Consider the following 24,341-nt stretch of genomic DNA (forward strand, 5'->3'; position numbering starts at 1 on the left):
TTTAAAGTCTGAATATTGTTTTTGTATAGTTAAGTCTTGATGCATTCTAAAATGCTCCTAATCTTGTTTGAGTTGGTCAATCTTGTTTGAGTTGGTCAACTGCATGTTTTGGAGAGCACTATCAATCACATCAATCATTAACAGGCATTTAACTAGCCAACTATCTACTAGCTATCCATTCATCAACACCAGTGTTATTTAACTCCATTAACTTGCTGCTAATCTATTTCTTTTAGTCACAAAAGTCTCTTTGATAAAGTCGTTGCCCCCAAAAGTTAAAAGTGATAGGAAAAAACATAAACTTTTTAACTGCACTTGACAAGTGTGACCCAACAAACTTTCTTACTTGTAAAAACTTTCTTCTCAGGTTTTTTACACCCCTAAATATTCCACAGAATACATTTCTTATTTGTTTTTTTTCACTGTTTGAACTTTGCAGTTAAAAGACATGAGACTGAGAGACATCACATGACAATAATTCTATGCTAAAATTAAGACAGACATAAATGCCACATTATACACACAGTACATAAGCTTAAAAACCTTTTGATAATTTAATCCCATGAATTTATATTCATTGTGTCACAATAAAGCTGCTGCTAACCACTTATTCTGTGTTCCATTAAGGCCAACATTTACCCCTCTGTCTCCCTGCGTGCTTCAGTTTAAACATTTTGTTTAGATTATATCCCAAGCTTTTGGTGAATGCTCTCTAAACATACTACGTGGGGCAAACTTGAAGTATGATACAGCCGTAAACTGTAGCAAGCAAGGAGATACATCTTAATATAGAAATCCCTTATGTTATGTTCAGTCTTGTTTTATGCAGAAAGAAACCTCCCTCCATCAATAACTAGGGATGTAACGATAACCTCAACTCACGATATGATTCACAATTTCACCATACAATTTTCTCGCGATTTTTTTCAACAGAATGAAATGACTGAAGTTTATTCCTTTATTTATATAAACTGTGCAGAACAGCATATGTGTCCTTTTATCAAAAGTGCAACTGAAATAGTATTTTATCTTAAGGGGGGGTGGGGAGAGGTGGGGTTCAGACTTTTGGACATAGGACCTAATTTCCAAGTTAGCCAGTGTGTTATTTATCAGTTTTCAACACTTTTCATCCAGTCCTTCCAGTTGCTAGCGCAAGTCAACAGTATCTGCTAGCCTGCTAGTCTTACCCACTCCACAGTACACCCGAGGCAAATAAATTATAACGCCAGACTATCAATATAAATGTCTGTGTTGATAGAATAATGTTAGAAATAAAACCATCCTTGCATCTCAATGATCGCATTACATTTTGAGTGACTAGTTTTGCAGCAGCGGCAGAATTTTACTTTGCTCCAGTTAGTAGTACAGCGCTGAAAAGTAAAAAGAGAAGCGCACTACAGTTGGGACACGTAGTAGTAGTCTAGTACAGTGGTATTGAAGCATTGGATTGGAAACTAAGGACTTGGCAACATGGTGATTCAGTGTGCATTTAGAAATTGTAAAAAATAAACCAAAGAGATGGGCACCACAAAGTTTCTACAAAACCGACAAAAAGAAGAAACACTAGATTGCAAATGGGTATTTTACAACAACATTGAATGCAACACAAGCTTACGGAGCCATACTAAACGCAACACTAGTCCCATCTCTGTTGTTTACAGTGGCGGTAGTCTCGCTTTGCCAGACCTTCCTCCAAAGCGCTGTGGAGGAGGGTCTGGCTAGTTTTGTGGTAGAAAAACATGCTCTGGTTAATTGGCATTTCTTTAAACCAATCACAATCATAATGGGTGATGCTAAGCACCGGGCAGAGCCGTGGTGCTTAGCATCTAGCTAGCCTCAGGAAGGAACTTGTTTTGGTGGAACGTGTACGTTCCAAAATTGTTTTAGTCGTGCAACAGAAAACTCTGATTGGACAGATAGTCTAGTTAGCTGTCTGGATTTACCCTGCAGAGATCTGAGGAGTGGTTAACCATAGTCCTCATAAATCAGGTAAAGGACATCCGTCCGAAAAGAGTGAAATTCGGCAGAATTTCCGGCGGCAATGGAGCAATCCCGGAAGTGGAACGACGTGGATGTAGACTGCAGTGGCTGTGTCCACGCTGTCTCAAAGCTAGTCACAAGCTAGTCTCCTCTGTCTTTAGCTGCAGACTGCTGAACGTCCTGATGAAATACAAACACACTTTACAGCATTTAGCTGTCAGCATTTAAACCGCGTTTAAGCCAGCTAATGTTACTAGCCTACGGTAGGCTAACGTTACCTGCTGTATGTCAACTAGTGTGACGCCCTAGGCTGTTTAAAAATTGCATCGCAATTCTTTTATTTTTTATTTTTATTTTATTTTATTTTTTTATCTCAGCCGGTTGTAATCTTTAACAATGTCAAGATGTTGGAAGGGATAACTGCTCTAAGACTGTTTCCTGGAACAGGTTTAACCATTTCTCATCAGCACAAAAAACCGTTACTGAGGAAAAAAAAAAAAAAACATAAAGTGAAAACCAAAGGCTCCAGGCATAATTTGACTCATTTGAGTTGTTTACGTAAGAACAGGTTGGATGGCATTTTGTCATTTCTAATTTATGTGACAAAAATAACAGAAGACATTTGCTATCGATGTGTTTCCATCCAATTACCGGTACCCCCTTTTCTTTTTTTTTGGCTTGTGTGGAATTCATCTCCAGACGTTCCTTGGATTTTATTCTTGGTTGCTCTTATATGTGAAAGGAAAAGGTTAGCAGCCAGGCTTACCTTTTACCCCCAGAAAAAGAAGAAAACAGTAGGTTACAGTTTAACAACAATAGTCACACAGTGGTAAAGGCTCCTTTTTTTTTTTTAGTTTTTTATTAAATTTTGAAAAGACACTGATAACATATACTTGACACATAGGTTGGAAACCAGACTTTCAACAACATAAGTGAAAGGAAAAATGAAAAGATATCAGAAGGCATACAAGCACCTCTGCGCTACACTTACACATTGACACACACACTAAATTGTATACAGTAGTTCAGAAAAGCTCAGAGTGACTGCAGTAATATTTGAGTAACAATGGTAAGATAAAAGTAAAACTAGTCTGAGATTGGGATGTGTTCGGATGTCACAGTTGTGTGTTTTATCATGTCACTGTCCTCCTGTGTAACCTTGTTCTGTGTTTGGCTTGGCAATCACTATGAGGGTAAAATCAATATCACTTTAAAACAGTTTTTATATTGAAGCTGCAGATAAACAGTATTTAAAGTGTTTATTCTCAGGGGATTAGTGTCTATACTGGAATTGTATTGAAATAAGGGTGGAAAGCCTGTAAAACAGCAATTCAGAACATTATGGGACATTAAAACTAAAATTCTTACAGAATTAGCAGTTCTTATGTCCCATTATATCCATTCAGTGCTGGGGTGCCCTTTGGCCTTCAATTAAATAAGATAAAGTTGCGTGTCTCAATACTGTATTTCTTTAATTGTGGTCAGAATGTAATCTTTCATCATATCAGTGGTCATTTCTTAACTTAAAGTCTCAACTTGGTAAAGAGATTATTACGGCCAGGATTCAAACAGGTGTCCGTGCTGTCACAAACAAACTCCTCCAATCACTGGCAAACTGCTGTGCTCTGTGTAGTGCTGTATTGTAGCTCCGCTGCCCCAGATTTCACGAGCACATCCAGGGCAGCTTTAAATCCCAGTTTGGCAGATGAGGGAGTACTGTAAAAATATTTTGCATTCCAGAGGGAAGGGGAAAGGGTTCAGGTCGGATAAGAGCTCCAAATACTCATAAACAGGTACAGATGATCAGAAACAGGCGTGGGATGGTTTTTGTTGAATGTGGGATTCTTTTAACGTCAATAAATGACTAAAATAAACGTCGCTGCGACGTGTGGTTAAATTTTTCGAGAGGTGCACGTCAGGCTACGCCGTAGGCTCTGGTGTAGACGCAGAGGGGTCTGCGTGGGTACGCCGTCAATTCGACGCAGAAGCATAAACAGCCTTTACAGTAGCACTACAGATCGTGCATCCGGAGTGAAGTCTGAGAGCCGAGTTGGGCTGCTACACTCGTGTACATACATATATATCCATACACCCCCTTTGCATTATTATTATTATTATTATTATTATTAGTGTCAACGCAAGCAGTTTGGAGAGCAGTAATTATTGGTAGCTTGGAGGACGATATGAAAACTATGTAGCCTAAACTAAACTACTGTATGCTAATTAACCAATTAGATAAGGTTAGGATGCAGTAGCAGCTTAAGGGGCCATCCACACGGAAACGTTTTTTTTGTGCAAACGCACAAAAAAACATCATTTGGGCATCATTTGGGCTAGGGCTGAACGATTTTTGAAAATAATCTAATTGCGATTTTTTCCCCAAATATTGCGATTGCGATTCGATATTCGATTATTTTTTTAAGCTCTTTGTCTTCTGTATTATTCAACAAAGACAAACAATAAATCATTGTATAGTATGAACAACACACAATTACACACTAGATGGTTAAATAAGTAAAAACACATATATATATATATATATACACACACATATATATATACATATATACACATATACACATACATATACATACATATATATATATATATATATATATATATATATATACACACACATATATATATACATACAGTACATACATACATACATATACATACATATACACACACACACACACACACACACACACACACACACACACACACACACACATATATATATATATATATATATATATATATATATATATATATATATATATTTTACAGTACCCAGAGAGGAGCTGCCTCCAGCCCCTCCCCCTCGTGAAGTTGCGTGCCGACACCGTCAACACTGCACTAGCTCAGAGAGGCTATCGTTACGTTAGCTGCTGGTGGTCTTGCCGTGAGATTAACTGTACTAATAAAACCGTTGAAACACCGCGGCCACGCTGCTGTGAAAGCTCCCCGAACCGTCATTTATCAGTCTGATTGTTACCACTCTCAATGGCAGCTCCTCCACCCATATCTTTATAACGTAGCTAACCGCTAACCGGAGCTAACCGCTAATCAGAGCTAACTCGTTGCCAACCGAGCCTTCAGTTTTGCGTGCCTGTATCCATTAACTGCATGTATGGACTCGAGCCCGAACAAAACCCTTCATTTTATTAAAATGGCTGTGGTAAGTTTTAAACTTCAACTCAGAATTGTTTGAATGACAGAGATCAGCTCAAGGTACGGTATAGCGTTAGCGTGCTAAGTTGATGCATTCTCTGCGTAGTGCAGACTGATTTGCTCTCGCGAGTCATCAAATTGAGACCAAATCGCAGCCTTTGCGATTAGGAAATCGCGTTTTAACATATCGCGATATTATCGCAAATGCAATTAATCGTTCGGCCCTAGTTTGGGCCGACCGTCCAGACGAATCCTGCAAACGCACTGCCTGAAAACGCACTTTTTTGAAACCTGGTCTCAGGGTGAAAAAATCCGAAAACGGCTCTTGTTTGGCTTCGTATGGATGGTAAATACGGATCCGTATCGATGATGTCATCGCCACACCCCTCTTTTACACCCTCTCCCACGGCCGCTGACGCCCACAACTGCGGTGAAGCTAAGCGAGCATGTCCCATCTCCGTGGTCAAACCAGCTCACTTCATCTAAATACTGTGTTTCTGCTCCCTGACCCTTCCCTCTGGATTCTACACAAAATATATTGCTAACGTTATGTAGCCAACGTTAAACATCGCTAAAGTAGCTGACCACTCCAGCAGCGAAGTAACGTTAACGTTAGCTGCTATGGCTATCTGTTTATAAAGTGGAAGTAGACAACTTATCAACTAGCTAGCTAATCTGTCTGCTTATAAACTCCTTGAACGGATAATAGTAACTTTTACCACGGCTTAATGTAGAAAGGCTATTAAAAAGACATCATTCATGGATCATTGATGTTTGTTTGACTGCCGATGTTAGAGCTAGCTAACGTTAGCGCGCAGCAATCATGCAAAATAAAAAGCAATCCAACAGCACATTATACAATGTAAACAAAGACACGTTTTCTTGCGGCGGCCTTCATAAAATGAGCAGTGGTGAAAGGTATTATAGTCCACGGATGTATTAAGAGAACGTTATAATCTAGCTAGTCATGTTATGATGGGAAGTGGAAGTGACTATGCTCTTCTTCTCCGTTTTTTGTCAATGTCTGTAGCAGAAACAACGCCGCCTATAGGCCTGGCATATGAAGTAGCATATTGAGTCATTTACAAGTGGATTTGTTTGGACGCAACTATTCTTGAAACGAATCCAGGGAAGACGGGTAAAAAAAAAGATTGTTTTGGTACGTGTGGACGGGGCCTAAGTAGAACTACTTTGTTGAAAGTATGAGGAACTCTAATGACACATAGTAAATATTTCTCATTTTATTTCTACTTTTTCTTTTTGCCACTTGCAATCATTTGCTTTATACAATTCTGCTTTGGCTGGGTGTCAGCCAGCTACCTTCTGAATGAGCTTGTTTTGCATTCATGTGTTTTTAATGACTCTCAAACTGAAGCTTCTATCCTTGCTGCGTGCTCATAAATGTTACAACCAGAGGTAATTGTTTCATCACAGCTACGTAAATACACACTTGTGGGAGGACCTGAATGACATCAAGTAGAAAAGTTGGTTTGTTTGGCATGCAGGGTGTTTATGAAGATATTGAACTAATAAAGGACCAGTTTCAGCTTTGTACTGACACATCACACTGATCAGTCAAAGTAGACACACCTTCAAATCAAGGACACACACACACACACACACACACATACACACAGAAAGACAGAAGTATGGTAGATTACTGAAGTATATTTGGTTTGTCTTATCCTATTAGATATACACTGTATCGTCTTATGTCGACTGGGTAAATTTCTCTTTCTCTTGAACAGATGGTTCCTATAGAGCCCCTCTCCCTCGCTGTCAGATTGCATCCATCACATAAATAAGCTTGTTGAGCCTCCTCATCACCACACACACACACACACACACACACACACACACACACACACACACACACACACACACACACACACACACACACACACACACACATTTTCATTTTGCTTCCCTGTCCCTCGCTGTGTCCTTTTTCCTTTTGGTTGGAAGTGTTCAGACCTAATCGTCTATAATGAGTACACTCCACTCAGTCTATTCACAGATCTTTTGCTTGTGCCAGGGCTGGGGGACATGAGCTTTAGAGGTAGGGGTTGGCCAGCAAAGAGGGGAGAGAGTGGAGGAATGAGACATCTCTCTGTTGCTTTGTTAGCCTCTGATTGTAGGTTGGACCTTGTATGTTGTAGACAATGTGCTTAGGTTTTGACACAGTAACATGGAGTACACTTTCAAACAGGGACTGCAATCATCTTCTCCAGTGGTTCAGTCAAGAAACCCTATGGATGTGGGCTTCAGTGAAGTAATTGTGTAATTTGCGTTCATTTATAGTACTGCTTGTACTTGCATGTTGCCACGGTTGCCGCACTGCCTCCAGTTATACAATTTTCTTGTTCTGAAGTATTTTATTGTGAAGCAGCATAAATAATTGTGTGGACAGTGAAAGGAGTACATTGTGGAAGACTAATTCTCTAGCCTAGTGTAGTAGGCCTCAACAGTACTGTCTGTTCTCTTGTCTTTGTTTTTTTTTCACATTACTCTATACCACTGCTCTTCAACTTGGGGGTCGCCAGAGCTTCACGGGGGGGTCCTGAGGCCTACTTGATTTTAAGGGGTGTAAGATTTTTAAATATACAGTTGGCCTTTATCTCAGCATTTCATTCGTTATTTTTCAAGTAAGGATTATCATATACTCACAGGATAAGGGCACAGTGAAGACCTGAACACAAGCTATATTCACAGAGCCTTCCTTCTCTTCTTAACAGCCTCGTCCTGCATTAGAAAAGTACGCAGTTCAAACAACCAGACCTAATAGAACAATGACATAGTGTCAGGGAAAAGAAAACACAGGATTTTGATTTTATTCATAGTCATTGTGTAATTCTTTTTTACTGAGGTAGATGCCATTTCCTGTATTCTGGTACCTTTTAATTAAGCAATTGCTTTTTTGTTCGGATGTCTGTCTTTCTTTTTTCTGCTTTTTTGGTTGGCTTGGCTGGCTGAACACACACACACACACACACACACACACACACACACACACACACACACACACACACACACAACAATGTTGCTATTCAGTGAGAATAACGATAATGAAGAGCTGCTAACACTGGTTGATTGATGTTAACATTACGGTAGCTAGCTAACTAGCCTAGTAAAAACATCAGACAACTGTTAGAACAACATAGTGTAATTGTAAATGCAATTCAGTGCTTCAACAAAGACTACATGATGCCTTTTAAAAGCAACAGGCGAACAAATGATGAACATTCACTTAAATACCAGCTTGTTTAGTGACAGGATGTGAGCATACAGCAGACCCACCAAATATGATATGATGCTTTGTTTACCTTGCTGTGTCGCGGGAGTGCACTGTGCAGCATGCTCGAGTAATAAAAACACAGAATGGAGTTTAATTTATATGGACTCTGATGAGCCAAGTGGAGCAGCAGCGTGGAAGTCAAAGCTGTAGCTACAACACGGAACAGAGTTTAATTTATTAGGACTTTCCTCAAGTGGAATGGATTTGACTGACAGTGCTCTGAAAAGTGAACAGACAGATTTACAGACTGAATTAGAGACGGTTAAAGTGTGGGTCCAATATCATTGGTCTTAAAAAGTGTATATGTTGTCTCTTCGTTAACTGCTGAAAGTCTGACCCAAACAGTGCCCATCCACAACAGTTAATCGCTTTACTTCCGTGTTGGCACTCTGGTCTGTTTCTCCAAACTTTGGATGTGCTGACTGCCATCTACTGTTGTTGGTAATACACTGACTATGGATATGTACCTCATACAACCCCACTTCAAAATATTCAAACTATTCCTTTAAGGAAAAAGGCTGAAAACCACTGCTCTACTGTCATTTTGCGTGGTCCTGTTTCCCTGTAATAATATATCCAAACAGGGATAACCTTAGAGGAGCTAAAAAAAACTGATAGTCATAGTTTCAGTAATGTGACATATTTCCTTGGTTTTTGTTTTGATAAAATTTAAGTTTTTGTCATTTTTTTGTGTTCAACCATGGTGGCAGTCACTGCTCAGTTTAACCACCCAGTTCTTAGTATAATGCCCTACTCTACAATCAATCATTTAACATGTACCCATAACCGCAGTGAAGTAACCACATTACGTTTTACAAGTAAAACTCCTATTTTCTCTTGTGTTCTGAATGAAAAAATAAAGTTTAAAAAGGAAAAGTGTTAAGGCAAATTTCACAGTTGTATGTGTTTTTTTCTTATTTTTTTTTTTTTTACTGTTGATTTATTTAACATTTTCCACTGTTTTTTTAAGTTCAATAATTGCAACATCTTTCCAGAAGTCAACTAATAATCGTGTTAAATTACCGTGATTTCAATATTGACCGAAATAATCGTGATTATATTTTTTCCCATAATCGAGCAGCCCTACTACCAAGTGCAGACCCACCTAGAGCCAAAACTAAGCAGTACTGTCAAAGCATATGCTACTACAGATGGAAAGTAGAGTAGTTATCCAAGACGCATAGGACCAGACTGACCAACTTGATCGACTGTAAAACATTTTAAGGATGAACCGCTAAGAGAGCGTGCAATGATGCTGGCGGAAACAGCAAACATAGAGCAGCCTATGCAGATGGGAGACCCAACAATGGGTGGTTGAGAATGACAGATTTAACATCCTGTGATCCTTCCAGATAAACCATCTGGACATGTGGTAATGGACAAAGGACAGAATGTGGTGCTGGTAATAGATTGAGCTGTCTTAAGTGACAACATCAATAAGAAGGAATATGAGAAGCTGGGGAAAAACCAGTGATGGCAAAAGTGATCGCAATATTAGAAGCACGCAATGCTGTGGACATTAATTTCTGCGATTCCAACTTTTAGGACCATGTACATATGTCATTAAATTTCCAGGTTATATGTTTTATTTCTGACAGTGTGCTATGTGGCTTTGCATACACATTTGAGGCTGCATGCTATTCTCATGGATCATCTTCACCACTATAGTCAGCGGATTAATTTAATGACTACTATGGCCTTTCCCTGAGAGCCACCATCAAGCCCAATATGTATGCAAATGTGCTGTCATGTACACAGTACAGTATCCCTACCTGGAGAGATTATTGACCAAAGCCAGCACTCCCAAAACACAAAGGGAGCATTCTAATGTTTTGAGGGGCTTTTCATCTTATTTCCATATGGGAAAGCCATATGTTCGCCCCTCAGGCCAAATTTGGTGCAAGAGCTAAACAGAACAAATGTGTAGTACAGCATAACATACACTTTTGCTCAACATTGTTGCTTCATTATCAGTTATGGAAGATTTTAGGGTTTAGTATATTTTAAAGCTGCTGTAATCAATATTTTCATATAAAGTAGAGAATCACACCAGCCACGACAGCAAAAAAAAAACTTCCTACCCCCCTACTTCAGGCACCCTTGCTTGGACCACACTCGTCTTCAATCTCAGCCTTCGTTTTCTCTCAACTACACACTTGTAAAGGTTTGTACAGTGCATTCGCGGTGACAAAATCTGCCTGAAGACAGACAGAGTTTAGTTAGTTTGTGCGGTGTGTCCCGCACTGTCGCCACGGGTCGGCCTTTGTCGGCCTTTTAATCGGCGTCGGACGCGGTCAGCCATTGGCTGAACTGCCAATCCACCTGATAGGCCACCCAGCTCCCACCGCAGACAGAATTCTTTGCAGAGAGAACGGATGACAGCCTGGGAAATGGACAGTCTGGTTAGCAATCTCCTGGTGTCCGCTGTCATCCTGAGGGTAAGGAAGCAGAGAAACCATAGGCTCTGTTCGGTTCCGCTGCTGCTGAATCGAACAGACGCTGTTTGTTGTGGGTATCATAGCAGCGTTTGTATCTGGTTTCCCTTTTTGAAAATCGAAGATATTACAGCCGCTTGCTGGTATAGAGAGTTATTTCCTCTCACATAGGAGCAGAACGCATGTGGTACTTAGCCATCGGCTGTAGTCTCTGCGGTGTGTTCCAGTGCTCTGCAGTTCCCCTCAGCTTGACGGTGCATTTAGCATCTCTCAGCTCATTGTTTTGGTTTTACAATATGTGACTTAACTGTTTTGATTCAATCTCATCAGTGTCATTTTCAGCCACAGCAGGCAGCTGTTTTTTCAAAAAAAGCTCTAAGAACCTACTGTACGATACCTGCTCAGCACCAAGTGGTACACAGGCAAAGTTAGTGACTAGCAAGGGAACAAAGTAACACATTTAGCATCTAAAGAGCCAGATGGAGACCAAAACAGATTGCTACGGAGAGGTGTGGGGATAGTGTGGCGACGGCGTTTCTTTGCTTGCCTGTCTGACTGGATGTTAGGATAATTACATTATCAAGAATAGACAGAGACCACTGAAGTTGTATGAAAGTTTAGTTTACAGAAGTACAGAAAGTGATTAACGTAAGCCTCAAACAGTAGCTTATTTATGTGTGAAATACAATCATAACAGAATTTGATGTCGTCAATTGTCTATCTTGTCAGTTTAAATGTTTTTTCCTCTATCTGGTCAGACTCAATGGCGTCCCCTTTATCTGGTTAGAGAGAGACGCATGTTCTATCCTTGAGCCCCAGATAAGATAGCCAATGACTCCATGTTGTCTTGTGGGAACAAGTAGTGTTATATTTTCTTACTATGCAAATAGTTTAATTTAACAGAGAGAGAGAGAAGAATAGTAATCACTATAATATTATTCTATGCAAACAGTTTAATAAATAACAAGAGGGAAAGTATGTATCATAATTTCCCTAACACTGGAGCTGGAGGAGAGCAGAACGGATTAGCTAGAGCAACGTTTGCCTTGTCATGCTAGCATTAGCATACACCTCGTTGTCCCTCACCCTTGAGCCCTCGGTGTGAAAAAAGTACCAGTGTTACAATATGGTGCAATTGTAATGCTAAGGTGCTTTGGGAAGCCAAACCCAAACTCCTTATTAAGTAAAGAGGATTAGTCTGATCGCCTGCATATTTGCCATTGATTTCCGTCTTAAGAGTATATATTTGTTTGTGTATATATATATATATATATATATATATATATATATATATATATATATATATATATATATATATATATATATATATATATATGTCAGGTATCAGTTGTATGCCTTGAGATGTGATGTGAAAAGGTTTTTACAAGACCAATGAATAGGTTTTTTGTGAATATTGCACCTCGAGATGACACTTGAAATATTTTATAGGGAAAGTTACAAAAGGGTGTGAGTTCATGCTAAATAGTACAATTTCCCCTGTCTTGTTCCATTTGTATAAAAAACTAGAGGAAGGCTAGGGTGCAGTCCCACCCTTAACTATACAAAATATGACTTTGTAGTGTACACTGTGTACCACGTGTAAATGTATAGTACAGAATGTCTAGGTTAACCTCCACAACAAAGACATTGTACACGTAGAGAGCTGTAAAGCTCATGTTTCACACTGAAGTCAGAGTGTCGGTGTATGTGTGTGCGTGTGTGTAAGTAGGTAAATCAGACAGTTAGCGACAGTATCTGCCGCTCTGATCTCATTCATATTGAGCTGTTGGATCAGTGTGGCCTACAGCCCAGACACCACGTTAGACATTAAATCTACCTTTGCTCCCCGGGGGAGACTCGATCCAGACATTTGTTTGTTTGCACTTCAGGGTACGCAGGGCTCTGTTGGACCATTCTGGCTCGTTATATTTTAACACTGGATGGACAAACAGCAGGCCTGGTCTGTCCACTTTTTTTGATCTGATAAGATTATTTTTTTGTAGGCCTTTATTTGGGTATGACAGCTTAGACTTGAAAGGGGAGAGAGAAGGGGAATGACCTGCAGCAAAGGGACACAGGTCGGAGTCGAACCTGTGGCCGCTGCGTCGAGGATTAAACCTCTATATATGGGCGCCCACTCTACCAGGTGAGCTAACCACAGGCCCCTGATAAGATTTCTCATGGTGCTTTTTATCATCATGAGAAATCTTATAGAGTGTGTCCGATGTTTGTACATGATGCAAGGAAAGACAATTCAAAGCACAATTAAATACATTTATATTAATAGCAAATCACATCAGATAAGGGTGGCAAGAGAGAGACAATTCCAAGAAAAACTAGTGCATACAAAGGTTTTTAGTTTTTCAAAGCTTCTGCAAATATTACATTTTAATGAAATGAAGGTATTCATGCTGTCTGAGTCAAGAAATGCCTACAATGTAATGAGAGATTCAATACAAAGCACATGTTTACCTTTGACTGTGGCTTCCTTTGAGATCACAGAGGGAAATTCTCCAGCTGCTTGTGGGAACTGTAGACACTGTTGAGAGATTACACATGACAAAATAAACCAGTGTATTGTTTTCATGCAGGAAAGGCAATACATTTCTTTTCATTATTTTTTGTTTACTGTATGTCAGTTGTATTGCCTACTTGTATCCTGTATATCAATACCATATTTTTTTTACAGCACACATTTCATGTTACATAAACTTTGGTGTACAAATGGGTGTAATATTTATTTACTTTAGTTGAACATACTGGGTTTCCACGTTTCTGATAATGAATTCTCTCTTCTCTCCACTTTCTCTCCAGCATGGGTTGGGGCCCTGGCCATGGGCATGATCTTCTTCTGTTCACCGGTGGTCAGCATGTTCACAGACCGCTTCGGCTGTAGGAAGACAGCTGTCAGCGGGGCAGTGGTGGCTTTTATAGGGCTGCTCAGTACATCCTTTGCAAAGTAAGCTACTCTACATTTATTACTAAAGACACCACTTGCCCTAGCCCCAGTTTGTGCCTCGGATGTATTAACATTAGAGGATTAGATCATAAGATTTCTTCACTACAGCTGCATAATGAGGTGCAAAATCGGAACCATGCGACCTCCATACGATTTGAGTTAGGAATACTCAAATCAAAACATTTTCAACATTGCTATGACAATCACCAAATCTTAATGACACTCAAATAAGATGTTTTGTCATAATTTTGGTAAAAGGGAAAACTGCTTAGTTCAGTCTCACTCAATTATAACCTGCATTAGGTTATAATAAGCATTGAAGGTGCTATTTTAAAATATAATTTAGGATATAGTATATTTACACCATATTTGGGAACTCTTTGCCATGTTCCACTTTCTTGCACTAGTTTTACACTCATAGCAGGTGCACAAAGCAAGAGAGAAAACAAGAAGAACATTGAGATACAACAATAAAAAAGCAATTCTACCAATTTAACAGCTTGTTAGGTAGACGTCTCCACTCTTTTTATTAAAATCTGAAATGAACAGCCAGAATTACAGTTCTTACACTTTTTGTTTGACTGCAAGCCTTTTACTAAACGAGTCTAACCATTTCAGCTTGTTTATACTGTATAATCAAGTCAAGTAAAAATGTGTATACAGCTCAATATCATAAATTTGTTTCACAGGGCTTTCCAATCTGTACAGCATACAACACCCTCTATCCCATGACCCTCAGTTTATAAATGAATTAATGTTAAAGAAAAACAAATGGTCTTTTTTCTATTGCAGCTCCTTGAGCCTTCGCTATTTCACATATGGCATACTGTTCGGCTGTGGCTCCTCATTCGCCTTCCAGCCCTCGTTGGTCATCCTCGGCCATTACTTCCGCCAGCGCCTGGGCCTGGCTAACGGTGTGGTGACGGCCGGTGCCAGCCTCTTCTCCATGGGCCTCCCGGTTTTTCTCAACAAGGTGGTGGAACCCCTTGGCCTCAGCAGGACCTTCCAGATCCTCAGCCTCTTTATGCTGGTCCAGGCCCTGCTGGCGCTGATGTTCAAACCTTTACTGCCTGCTGGAGGAGGCATGGGACCCCCAGGCATGGGTCCTGGCCCTGCCAAACCCCAAACCCAACCAGGGGCCACTGCTCAGGAGGGGAGCAGGTGGAGCAGGGTCCTGGATGGTGTCAGGAAGTACTTCAACCTGCGTGTGTTTCACATCGTCACATACCGGGTGTGGTCGTTTGGAGTAGCCACAGCTGTACTGGGCTATTTCGTGCCATATGTCCATCTGGTAAGAACAATAATGGGCCAGCTTGTAGTCAAATTATAAGTACACACGTGTATTTGCTCCTGCCCTGAATTGGGTTATGTTAAGTTAAAAGGGTACAATATTTTGAAAAAACGTTAATCAGTGTGTCAGACACACGATTATCTGACTTTTTTTTCAAAATATTGTGATTTATGTGAATTGTGATTGACAGGCACCTAAGCTTGTTGAACGAGCGACCAAAGTGCCCCTCTAATGCCAGTTTGCAGGCTAGGTAAAATAACACTACTATTTTTTACCGTAAAAAAGGGAAAATGTGATTTTAAAGCTCAGTAACTTTGCTTTTCATGATGACTGGAATCCACAATTCATGGTATTTTAAAACAAAATGTGGACATATGGTCGACTTTGGTGTGAAATGGTGAGATAGTGAAGGATGAGGATGATATGTAAAGCTGCAGCGTGGAGCTGTGAATTTGATCTACCTCTATCCAGATGTCGGATGTTCCAGCTCCGGCCTCCCTCTGTCAGGCCTGTTGTTTCAGGCCCGGGCCCAGATGTAAACACAGCCCCGGTCTTTGTATTGGCTCGACCACCTCAGGAAACCTCTCCTGTATGGCCTCTCTGTATCCCTAAACATGCCTATCCTATGGTCATTATGAATGTAGAGCCCTTCAAAGCAGAGCAAATATTTCACAAGTTCAGAAAAGACTTCAGAGGGCGGTTAAATGTTTTGGATCTGATTTGGGGGTCAGGACTGAGGGGAGTGGGAGGGTCTGACTTATATGCATTTGGTCTTCCTGTTCTGCTGTTCTAAAGGTCTGTGAATGAAGACATATTGTTATTGTTAGACATTTGCTTTGGGGTTATGGATGGACAGTTCCTCCACCCCACCAAATGCACACCCATTTGCTTAGTTAATTTACTTAGGTATGGAGCACATAATGAGAAAGTTCACTAGCAGTTTGTGTGATATCTCATTTACTATTAGTAGCATCTGGTGAGTTTCTTGTGCAGCACAATCACATTTAACCAGCAAACACACAGCCAAAGCTCACGCAGTACTATGTCTGTTTTTCTTTCCGTGTCTCAGATGAATTTTGTGAAGGAGCAGTTCAAGGGGACCCAGAAGGAATGGGTACTCCTGGTTTGCATAGGAGCTTCATCTGGGGTGGGACGCCTTGCTTTCGGGAAGCTCGGAGACCTCATTCCTGGTCTTCAAAAGATCTACATGCAGGTGAGGAAATGTCTGAAGGCATAACATGTGAAAACTCATGCAATTAAAAGTAGTATGTGGGCCTGAAGCATTGTGTTGAGATTGAAACTAGCTACTGTGATGATTTTAATGATATCTTCGTACCATTTTACAATCATTCAAAAGTAAGTCTAATTTCTGACTATTTCTAAGCTTTGTAAGCACTACAATATACATTACTGTAGTATAATTACTCTCTCATAATAGCTTGTAATATAACGTGTTCATAGAGCTAACAATTAAAATTAAAAGCCTGCCCATTAACTTTAATCTGAAATAGAAGACTTGGGGTTAACTATTAACAGTTGTGTTTTAAGGCTCTTTTTTCAGTCGCTGTTATTTGAACTTTCACTTCATTTTACTCAGCCCTCTGGCACACATATTATCACCATGAACCAAGGTTTGTTTAATGGTAGTCTATTAAAAGGGTTATATAGTGTCACTTGGTTGAGCATTATATATGTATTTTGATTTGCAAACAGAGAGACTTGGTATTTTGATGACCTTGCCAGGCTAATTCGCAAATGCGTATTAGGGCAAAGTCACACAATCAATGTCTCCTCCATCTTTGCTCACTCAGAGTTTCAGCCAGCGACATTCAACTAGGGTCAACCACAAACACTGTGCTGTCGGGTGAGGGTGCGACTTCGCCGGTTAAAGTTCACCAAAGTTACTTGTGAATTTGCTTTTCCACCGGAAGCAAGTATTTTATTTGCCCCATCTCTTGCACAAAATGGAAGTTAATGGGAGGCGGATAAGCGCCAATGTTAAACTCATGAACTCTGTTTTCATTGTAGTGCAACATTATTAGCTGACTGTTTAGATTCGTACAAACAGGCAGGCAGCTTTCAACTGCTGCTAACAACTACACAAAGCGTATACCTAAATTCGTATTTAAATTCCTCAGCTTTATATATCTTCATCTCCACATTAAGCTTTCAAATCCCCCTCTGTGAATTTTAAATATGTAGGTGTTTACCAGGTCCTAACAGTAGTTTGACGGTGCAATCTGTCGCCAGAATAAAATGTTCACAATGAAGTCAAAAGGCCTGGAGGCTGTTCGCCATGATCAAGCACAACAAAGATAGAAACTAATCCAACTAAAAACAGTGTACAGTATAATCTCCCCTCACTTACTGTCAACAATGCTAATGTTGGTAACTAAAACAATCAAACACTGGAAACAAGCAAACACCTACTGCAGCTATGGCCTATGAAACAGGAAGCCATGTCCGTTAGAAACAGAAATAATAGAGACACTGAATGTGTCTGTTTCAGGTGGTGTCCTTCATGGCTCTGGGCCTGATGTCCATGATGATCCCTCAGTGCTTGGCGTTCGAGGGGCTGGTGGTTGTGTGCGTGTTCCTGGGGCTGTGTGACGGCTGCTTCCTCACCATGATGGCTCCCATAGCGTTTGAGCTGGTCGGGCCCATGCAGGCTTCGCAGGCCATAGGCTACCTTCTAGGTCTCATGTCTCTTCCTATGACTGCGGGTCCACCCATCGCTGGTGAGAAGGAAAACATAGCACTGATTTATACAGTGCAATCCAGAACAAGATCGCAGTGATCTGGCTCCTTGCATTGACTTCAGGATGTTGGCAGTAAGAAACTGACTGATCTTAACAGAGTAAAACAGAATGTGGGGAGTAAAAGGAGAGTAAGACAAATGCAGGGCAGGATATTGTTCAGCAGATTGTGTTTACTGTAGAGAGATTTGGGCTTGTGGCCAACTGCAGGCTGTCTCTAGGGAAAAGCACACACAGAGTAATCTCTCAACTAAACTCCCCTTCTGTCTCCTCTACCTCCTCACTCTCTCCTCAGGCATCCTAATACTCTCTCTTGCCAACTCTTTAAGATCTGACACATATCCGTCCTGGAATGCTTTTACTACAAAACACGCAATTTGCTTTTGTGGCCTAAGCTCCCCGTACCAGAGGTTGTTATTAATGGTTTCAAGCTGTAAAAACAGATTCTCATTTAAAAACCGCAACAACACAATGTCCTCTCAAACCAAGGGGGTAAGCGAGCGTCTGGCAAGCGTAGCTCATATGGCGCCATTTTGATGCTAACAAGCACTCACCTGCCGTTAGCATCCCATTGACTGCCATTCATTTTGACGTCACTTTGACAGCGAATAACTTTACATCTGAAGCGTTTAAAGATTTTCTTTGTCCATTGTTTATTTCTAAAGAAACACGATAATGTGTAAAAGGATCCATTACCTTGTATCTCACGTTATGGCTCCGATTGTGTCATAACCACGAGACTTACTGTCGCACAGTAGAGGAATTACCGCATAGTACAGGAGAAGCTCACAGGCAGTATCGACTTACATTAGCTGTTTAAGTTTAATTACTAATGTTAACTAGCATTTCAGTTAGCAATAATATACCTTACATATACCCACGCTCTCCGTCTCGGCAAGATTGGGAATGATTGAGATTACTCTCGGCACAGCTACCAGAAGACTTAAAACTTTCAGACACGTTGCTCACGTCACATCTACGTCTTCAAGCTCAATTGGAGGCAGCGCAGTAACGCTCAGCCATCACCGGAAAAGTGTTTCAAATATCCTTCACTGGTCTCCGTCCAGAGCAACGGGTCAAGTTATTTAACTGTCTATGCTAGATAACATCTTTGGAGAAGCCTTGGAAACCTTGGAAATCAAATCCTAAAAGTCGTTCTACTTTAGTCAGTAACTACTACGCCATGCAGTGCATGTGGAGACTAACTAGCCAAATGATTGCACTTCTTGTCTCTACACACAAAGACCTGCACTATTATAATGCTTAGTATACATTTTGTCTGGTATAAAAAGCATTTACTCTACCACCAAAACAAAGGCAGCTAAACTCCTCAAAGTCTGTGTGTGATTATCACGTGTTGTTCTGTACAGTCTGTACAGAACATGAGCAAGAATGCATATGATGCAATCAACAATGTGAGTGCACACCCCTCCTGCTCTCATGTCACAAGCTCAGCTGTAGATTAAACATGCAGCGCTGTGTGTTGAACTTGACTTTGCTTTGTCACCGTCTGTATACTTTGTTTGCCTTAGCTCACATGCAGATAAATATAGGTTGATATGAGGTTTCAGTTTTAGCACAATTTCCTTATTGACCTCCACTGTTGAGATGTCCAATGTTACAGAATTATTGTGGTCATATCTTGTGTTGCCACTTATTTTAACATTAGCAGGTTAAGACCCTTGAAAATGTCATTATATTCAGTTAATTCTGATTATGTCATGGTCTATTGACACACACCGGAGCACACTTCTACATAACTGCAGCAAAGTATGACATTAAAGCACAAGATCAGGTCATCAAAAACTAAATTTTCAACTGATGCCACTTCGCTCTTGTTTTGCTTTTTTGCTTTCTCTCCCAGTTAGATGATACAAAACACTCTTGTGTGTGTGTGTACGGAGCTGGAGCCCAAGGGGATTATTAGCCTAGTTTAGCATTACAGTCTTTTACAATTGCTTACACACTAAAATTAAAACTTTCCCACAATTAGCAAAAACCTTACACTCTAGGAGCAAAACACTGGCCTAGATTTGTACAACTGTAAGCACATTGTCAGTTTCACACTTTTTGCAAAACATCACACACAGTGATTTGGAAAACACTAAACACACTTGTATGCATTTGACACAGAAATCTATCATGATGTCATTTCCTTGCAGTTTCAAAGCAAAGGCTTTCAAATGAACACACCCATGAGCCAATTGGTTAAACATAGCCACCAGGTATGAAAACACATGATTGCTTAATTGTAGACACACCAATCAGGTTTAAGCACTATATAAAATGCAGCAGGTAAGTTCACCTGCCTTCAACCAAAATGGAAGGAGTGAGAGGGGGAATCCACAGAGGAGGAGAATGAGTTAGAAGAAGAGAAAGAGGCCCAGCCAGAGGTAGAGGCCAAAGTGGAGGTAGAGGAAGAGGGAGAGGGAGAGGAAGACCTGAAGCCGGAGAATATGATCAAAGAAGAAGAGGACCAAATTTATCAAATGAAAGTCGCGCAACACTTGTGGACCACGGATTGATGCTGAGGGAGGCTGGACTAAGAGTTCAGCCAAATCTTAGTAGATATACAGCGGCATCTGTCATGAGGACATTTCAACAAGGAAAACGGTAAAAGAAAATCTGTCTACAGTTACAGTAATCCGCTGCTCATTGTATGCACCATATCAGCACTTTTGATACCCCTCCCTGTGACATTTGAGGATTGAGGGTCGAGAACGACAAGGAGGAAATGGGGCCCATATTCACGCGAGGGTTTACGATCTCCGGCCCCAGACTCAGGTACCCCTCATTGAGGCCATGGAGGACGCCTGTGACCAAGTCGACGCCGCAGCTGTGGAAGGATGGATTCGACATTCAAGATGGTTGTCTTGCCAATGAGGATATCGCCTGTGATGTTGATGAAATTCTCTGGCCAGATCCAGCTAGTCGAAGAGATAATGTCTAGTATTTTCTGTATTTTTTCAGATCTTTTTTTGTTTTTTGTTTGTCTGTTTTTTTCTGTGATTGTAACCTGTACTGAATACAATATTTTAGGTTTGTCTGTTGTTTGTGGAGCTAACCGTGTTATGCACACTACTGTAGTAGCATGAAAACTGGGACATGTTTTGTTGTTGATTCTCCATGTCGACTATGTTGACTGAATTGTATATATGGAGAGAAATAAATTATATTTTCCTCAGTCTGCAGCATTGGTCTTGTGTAGTGTTTGGTGAACTTATTGCATATTTTCTCTTTCTCTGTGTACTTCATTTACAGTACTCTAATCACTGAGAAGTAAAATTGCTAAAAGTGTTTTTAGGTTAGAAACAGCAGTGTGTCTTTGGTTCAAACATAATTAAGTCAAATGAAATGTGTGTGTTTCATATGGTAACAAAATATGTTTTTTATAAATTAGTGTATAGTTTTTGCAAGAGTTTTTTATTTTGCAAAGAGTCTGAGGTGTTCTGCTAATTGGATGTGTAGTTGTGCTAATTGTGTGTAGTGTTTTGAAAAAGACCCTGTCCCTGTTTTCAAAATTGTGCTTAAGCAATTGAAAAAAACTGTAAAGCCTGGAGGCGGTGGAAACCTCTAGCCTGGCTCAACCTTCAAAGATATGCCTACTAGCACCTTTACAACTAACTAAGCCGTAACATGCTGTATCTTATTTGTTTAAACCCTTCTCAAACAGTAAAAACAATGTGTGGCGGAGCATGTGAGCAGAAGCATTTTTGAGCGAGTGCAGAGCGGATTTTTGAAAAAGGTGGCACGTCACCATATTTCCAGCTCATTCTGCTCCAATTACACTCCACTACCGCTCACACCATGAGTTTGAAGCATCCCAACCTGAACCCAGAAGTTTGTAACTTGAAAAAAAATAATTCCAATAATCTAGTTGGAAAATGTGGATTTGGCTGCTCAGTTCTTTTGGATGCCAGGCTGGAGTTTAAGCTCAAATTAAAATATAGTTTTTTTCCTTTTTTTGGAGTGAGTGGGGAGCGATTTGAGTGGAGCAAGGTGAAATCTGAGTTGAGCACGTAGCGGTTTTTAGAGACTTATTAGTTATTTGCTGTAACTCTTTCTCTGTGGACAACAGCCCCGGCACAAGACTTTCAAGACGCCTGTTGTCAGAGTGCGGTTGCCAGGTGTGGTGCCATCGTGGCTGTATTGGGCCACTTCTCCCCCTAAAACCACAAATGGCCTTTTCTGTATTTCTTTTTGTGTATGGGTTAAACCGTTTTTGAGCAGGACCAGGCTAGTTGTTTCCCCCTGCTTCCAGACTTGAAGCTAAGCTGGGCTAATCACTGCATGGCTCCAGCTTCATACTGAACATGCCTGATCATTGAGGACATAAAAAAGTGATTTTTTTGTTAAGTAGATGTTGTGTTTCAGTGATTTAAGACACGATAACGTGAACTGTGTCCCACTGCCTCCACTGCCCAGGTCTCCTACACGATTACTTTGGGAACTACACGGTGGCCTTCTCCCTGGCTGGGGTGCCTCCTATAGTGGGGGGTGTGGTGCTGTTCTTTGTTCCCCTGATACACCGCCGGCTCCAGGCAGCGGCGTCACCAGAGGAGACGTCCACAACTGCCCACATGCTGCCCACCGCCCCACCAGTGGAGGAGCCCAAGAGCTGCTCCAATGGAGACATCCTGCCTGGCTATACTGACGTAGAGACACACATCTGAGTCGCACCGAACAAAGGTTACACATATTTATACACATCAAGCATAGATCACTAGGAAGTATAAAAAGCACACATATTTCTTCTTCTTTTACATCACTCCTCTTTTTGCTTGTTTTTCAGGGATTCAGCCTACCAGCACCTTTTTCTTCATCCTTAGATTTCCCTCCTCTCAACCATGGACTTCCTGCTGGCTGACCTTTAACCCTCTCACCCTCCTGGACTCTCATGGGCTGTTTGTTATTTTCATGTGGAGAGAAATTGAAAAGGGCACTCCGGCTACAAGCCACAGAGGGGACAAAAGAAGGCCCGTCAGCGTAGGATGATGGGAATGTATACGGAGGATAAGCACAACACAGTCTCAACAAGGATTGTTTAATCAGTGGGGACTCTGTAGTAACAAATACCTCCAAGAGGAAAGAAATGAAGAGATTTTAACCGACAGCATTAATTTTGCTACTTTGAAAAGAAATGCAATGCTTTGTTTCTAGATTCATATAAACAGATTGAGATAAGAGGCATTTAAGAATTGGTGAAGGGATAAATTCACACTTTCTTTATGTAGCACCTCATGCATCTACATTTCTTAACACAATGCATTTTATTTAGCTTGTGTAGCTTGGGTGATTTGCTTTATTCTCTTCTGCTGTTTTCTGCTGTGACAGATAGAAGAGAAACCTGTTAAAGGTCCCATGACATGGTGCTTTTTGGATGCTTTTATAGAGGCCTTAGTGGTCCCCTAATACTACTAGAGCCAGTCCTACAATGAGCATTCCTTAGTATGTGCCATTTCTGTTGTCTATACCTATTGAGGAGGAGGGGGGGGGGCAAATTCTCTGGGCGGGCAAAGCAGAGAAAGGGGAGGTAACCTTGCTCCTTATGACCTCATAAGGAGCAAGATTCCAGATCGGCCCATCTGAGCTTTCATTTTCTCAAAGGCAGAGCAGGATACCCAGGGCTCAGTTTACACCTATCACCATTTCTAGCCACTGGGGGACCATAGGCAGGTCCCCCAGTGGGGGAACGCATATTAATGTTAAAAAACCTCATAAAGTGAAATTTTCATGCCATGGGACCTTTTTAATGTAAATGTCACAAGAGGATCAGCCACCAGCCACAATCACCTCATCTCAACCACACACTAATACTTCAGCGAAATGACTTCAGCTCCTCTACCAGCCTGGCTGCATGGGAGACAGATGCTTGATTGTGGCTGCTGTTGAATTTAGGTCAGTGACTTTGCAGCTTGTGGCAGGTTAACTAATGCAGTTATTAGGGGTGGGTCATGAAACTTAAGTAACACTACAGTTGATAGGTCTTCTCGTGAGTCTGTACAGCCTTAACTCTCAGCATTTTTTTTTTCTTCCAATCAGCAAACTCTACAGTTATTGGCCTTTTGAAGTTTTAGCAGGATGCTAAACAAATCTGCATGAACTGTGTTTGTAATGGCTTTGAAAAATAATTCATATTAGTTTTTTTGTAGTGTACACACTGTATAAGTGGAAAGAGTTGGAATCATGCAGTCCTAACTGGAGATTGACAGCTGTAGGTAGCATTGATTTTGGTCAACTTCAGACTTCAGACTCCGTATCATTGTATTCCAAACCTTTCCTCTGTGTGAATGTGTGTGTTTATGTGCGGGACCTGTGCATCTGCACTTTTGATAGTAGAGGTAGTTACTGCGTTACATTCGGTTGATGTCTGTCACTGAGATTAAAGCTGCCAAACGACCTGAGCCCTCATCAGGCCATTTCACAGATAATCTAATAGATTTGCTGCTTT

The 24,341-nt window shown here is 40.8% G+C and overlaps 1 protein-coding gene across 1 annotated transcript in view; it reads left to right on the forward strand.

Moving 5' to 3' along the window:
• The window catches only part of slc16a2 (solute carrier family 16 member 2), a 24,839-nt gene extending 1,530 nt beyond the window's left edge, over positions 1–23,309 (forward strand). Inside the window, exons 2-7 of the mRNA XM_028589701.1 lie at positions 13,699–13,843; positions 14,636–15,134; positions 16,204–16,347; positions 17,644–17,872; positions 22,316–22,579; positions 22,683–23,309. Coding sequence (XP_028445502.1) covers positions 13,699–13,843; positions 14,636–15,134; positions 16,204–16,347; positions 17,644–17,872; positions 22,316–22,563 — 1,265 coding nt within the window. The 3' untranslated portion in view covers positions 22,564–22,579; positions 22,683–23,309. The remainder of the gene's footprint in view (positions 1–13,698; positions 13,844–14,635; positions 15,135–16,203; positions 16,348–17,643; positions 17,873–22,315; positions 22,580–22,682) is intronic.
• The last annotated feature ends 1,032 nt before the right edge of the window (positions 23,310–24,341 follow it).

This window comes from Perca flavescens, chromosome 10 (genome assembly GCF_004354835.1).
Source record: "Perca flavescens isolate YP-PL-M2 chromosome 10, PFLA_1.0, whole genome shotgun sequence".
NCBI lineage: Eukaryota > Metazoa > Chordata > Actinopteri > Perciformes > Percidae > Perca > Perca flavescens.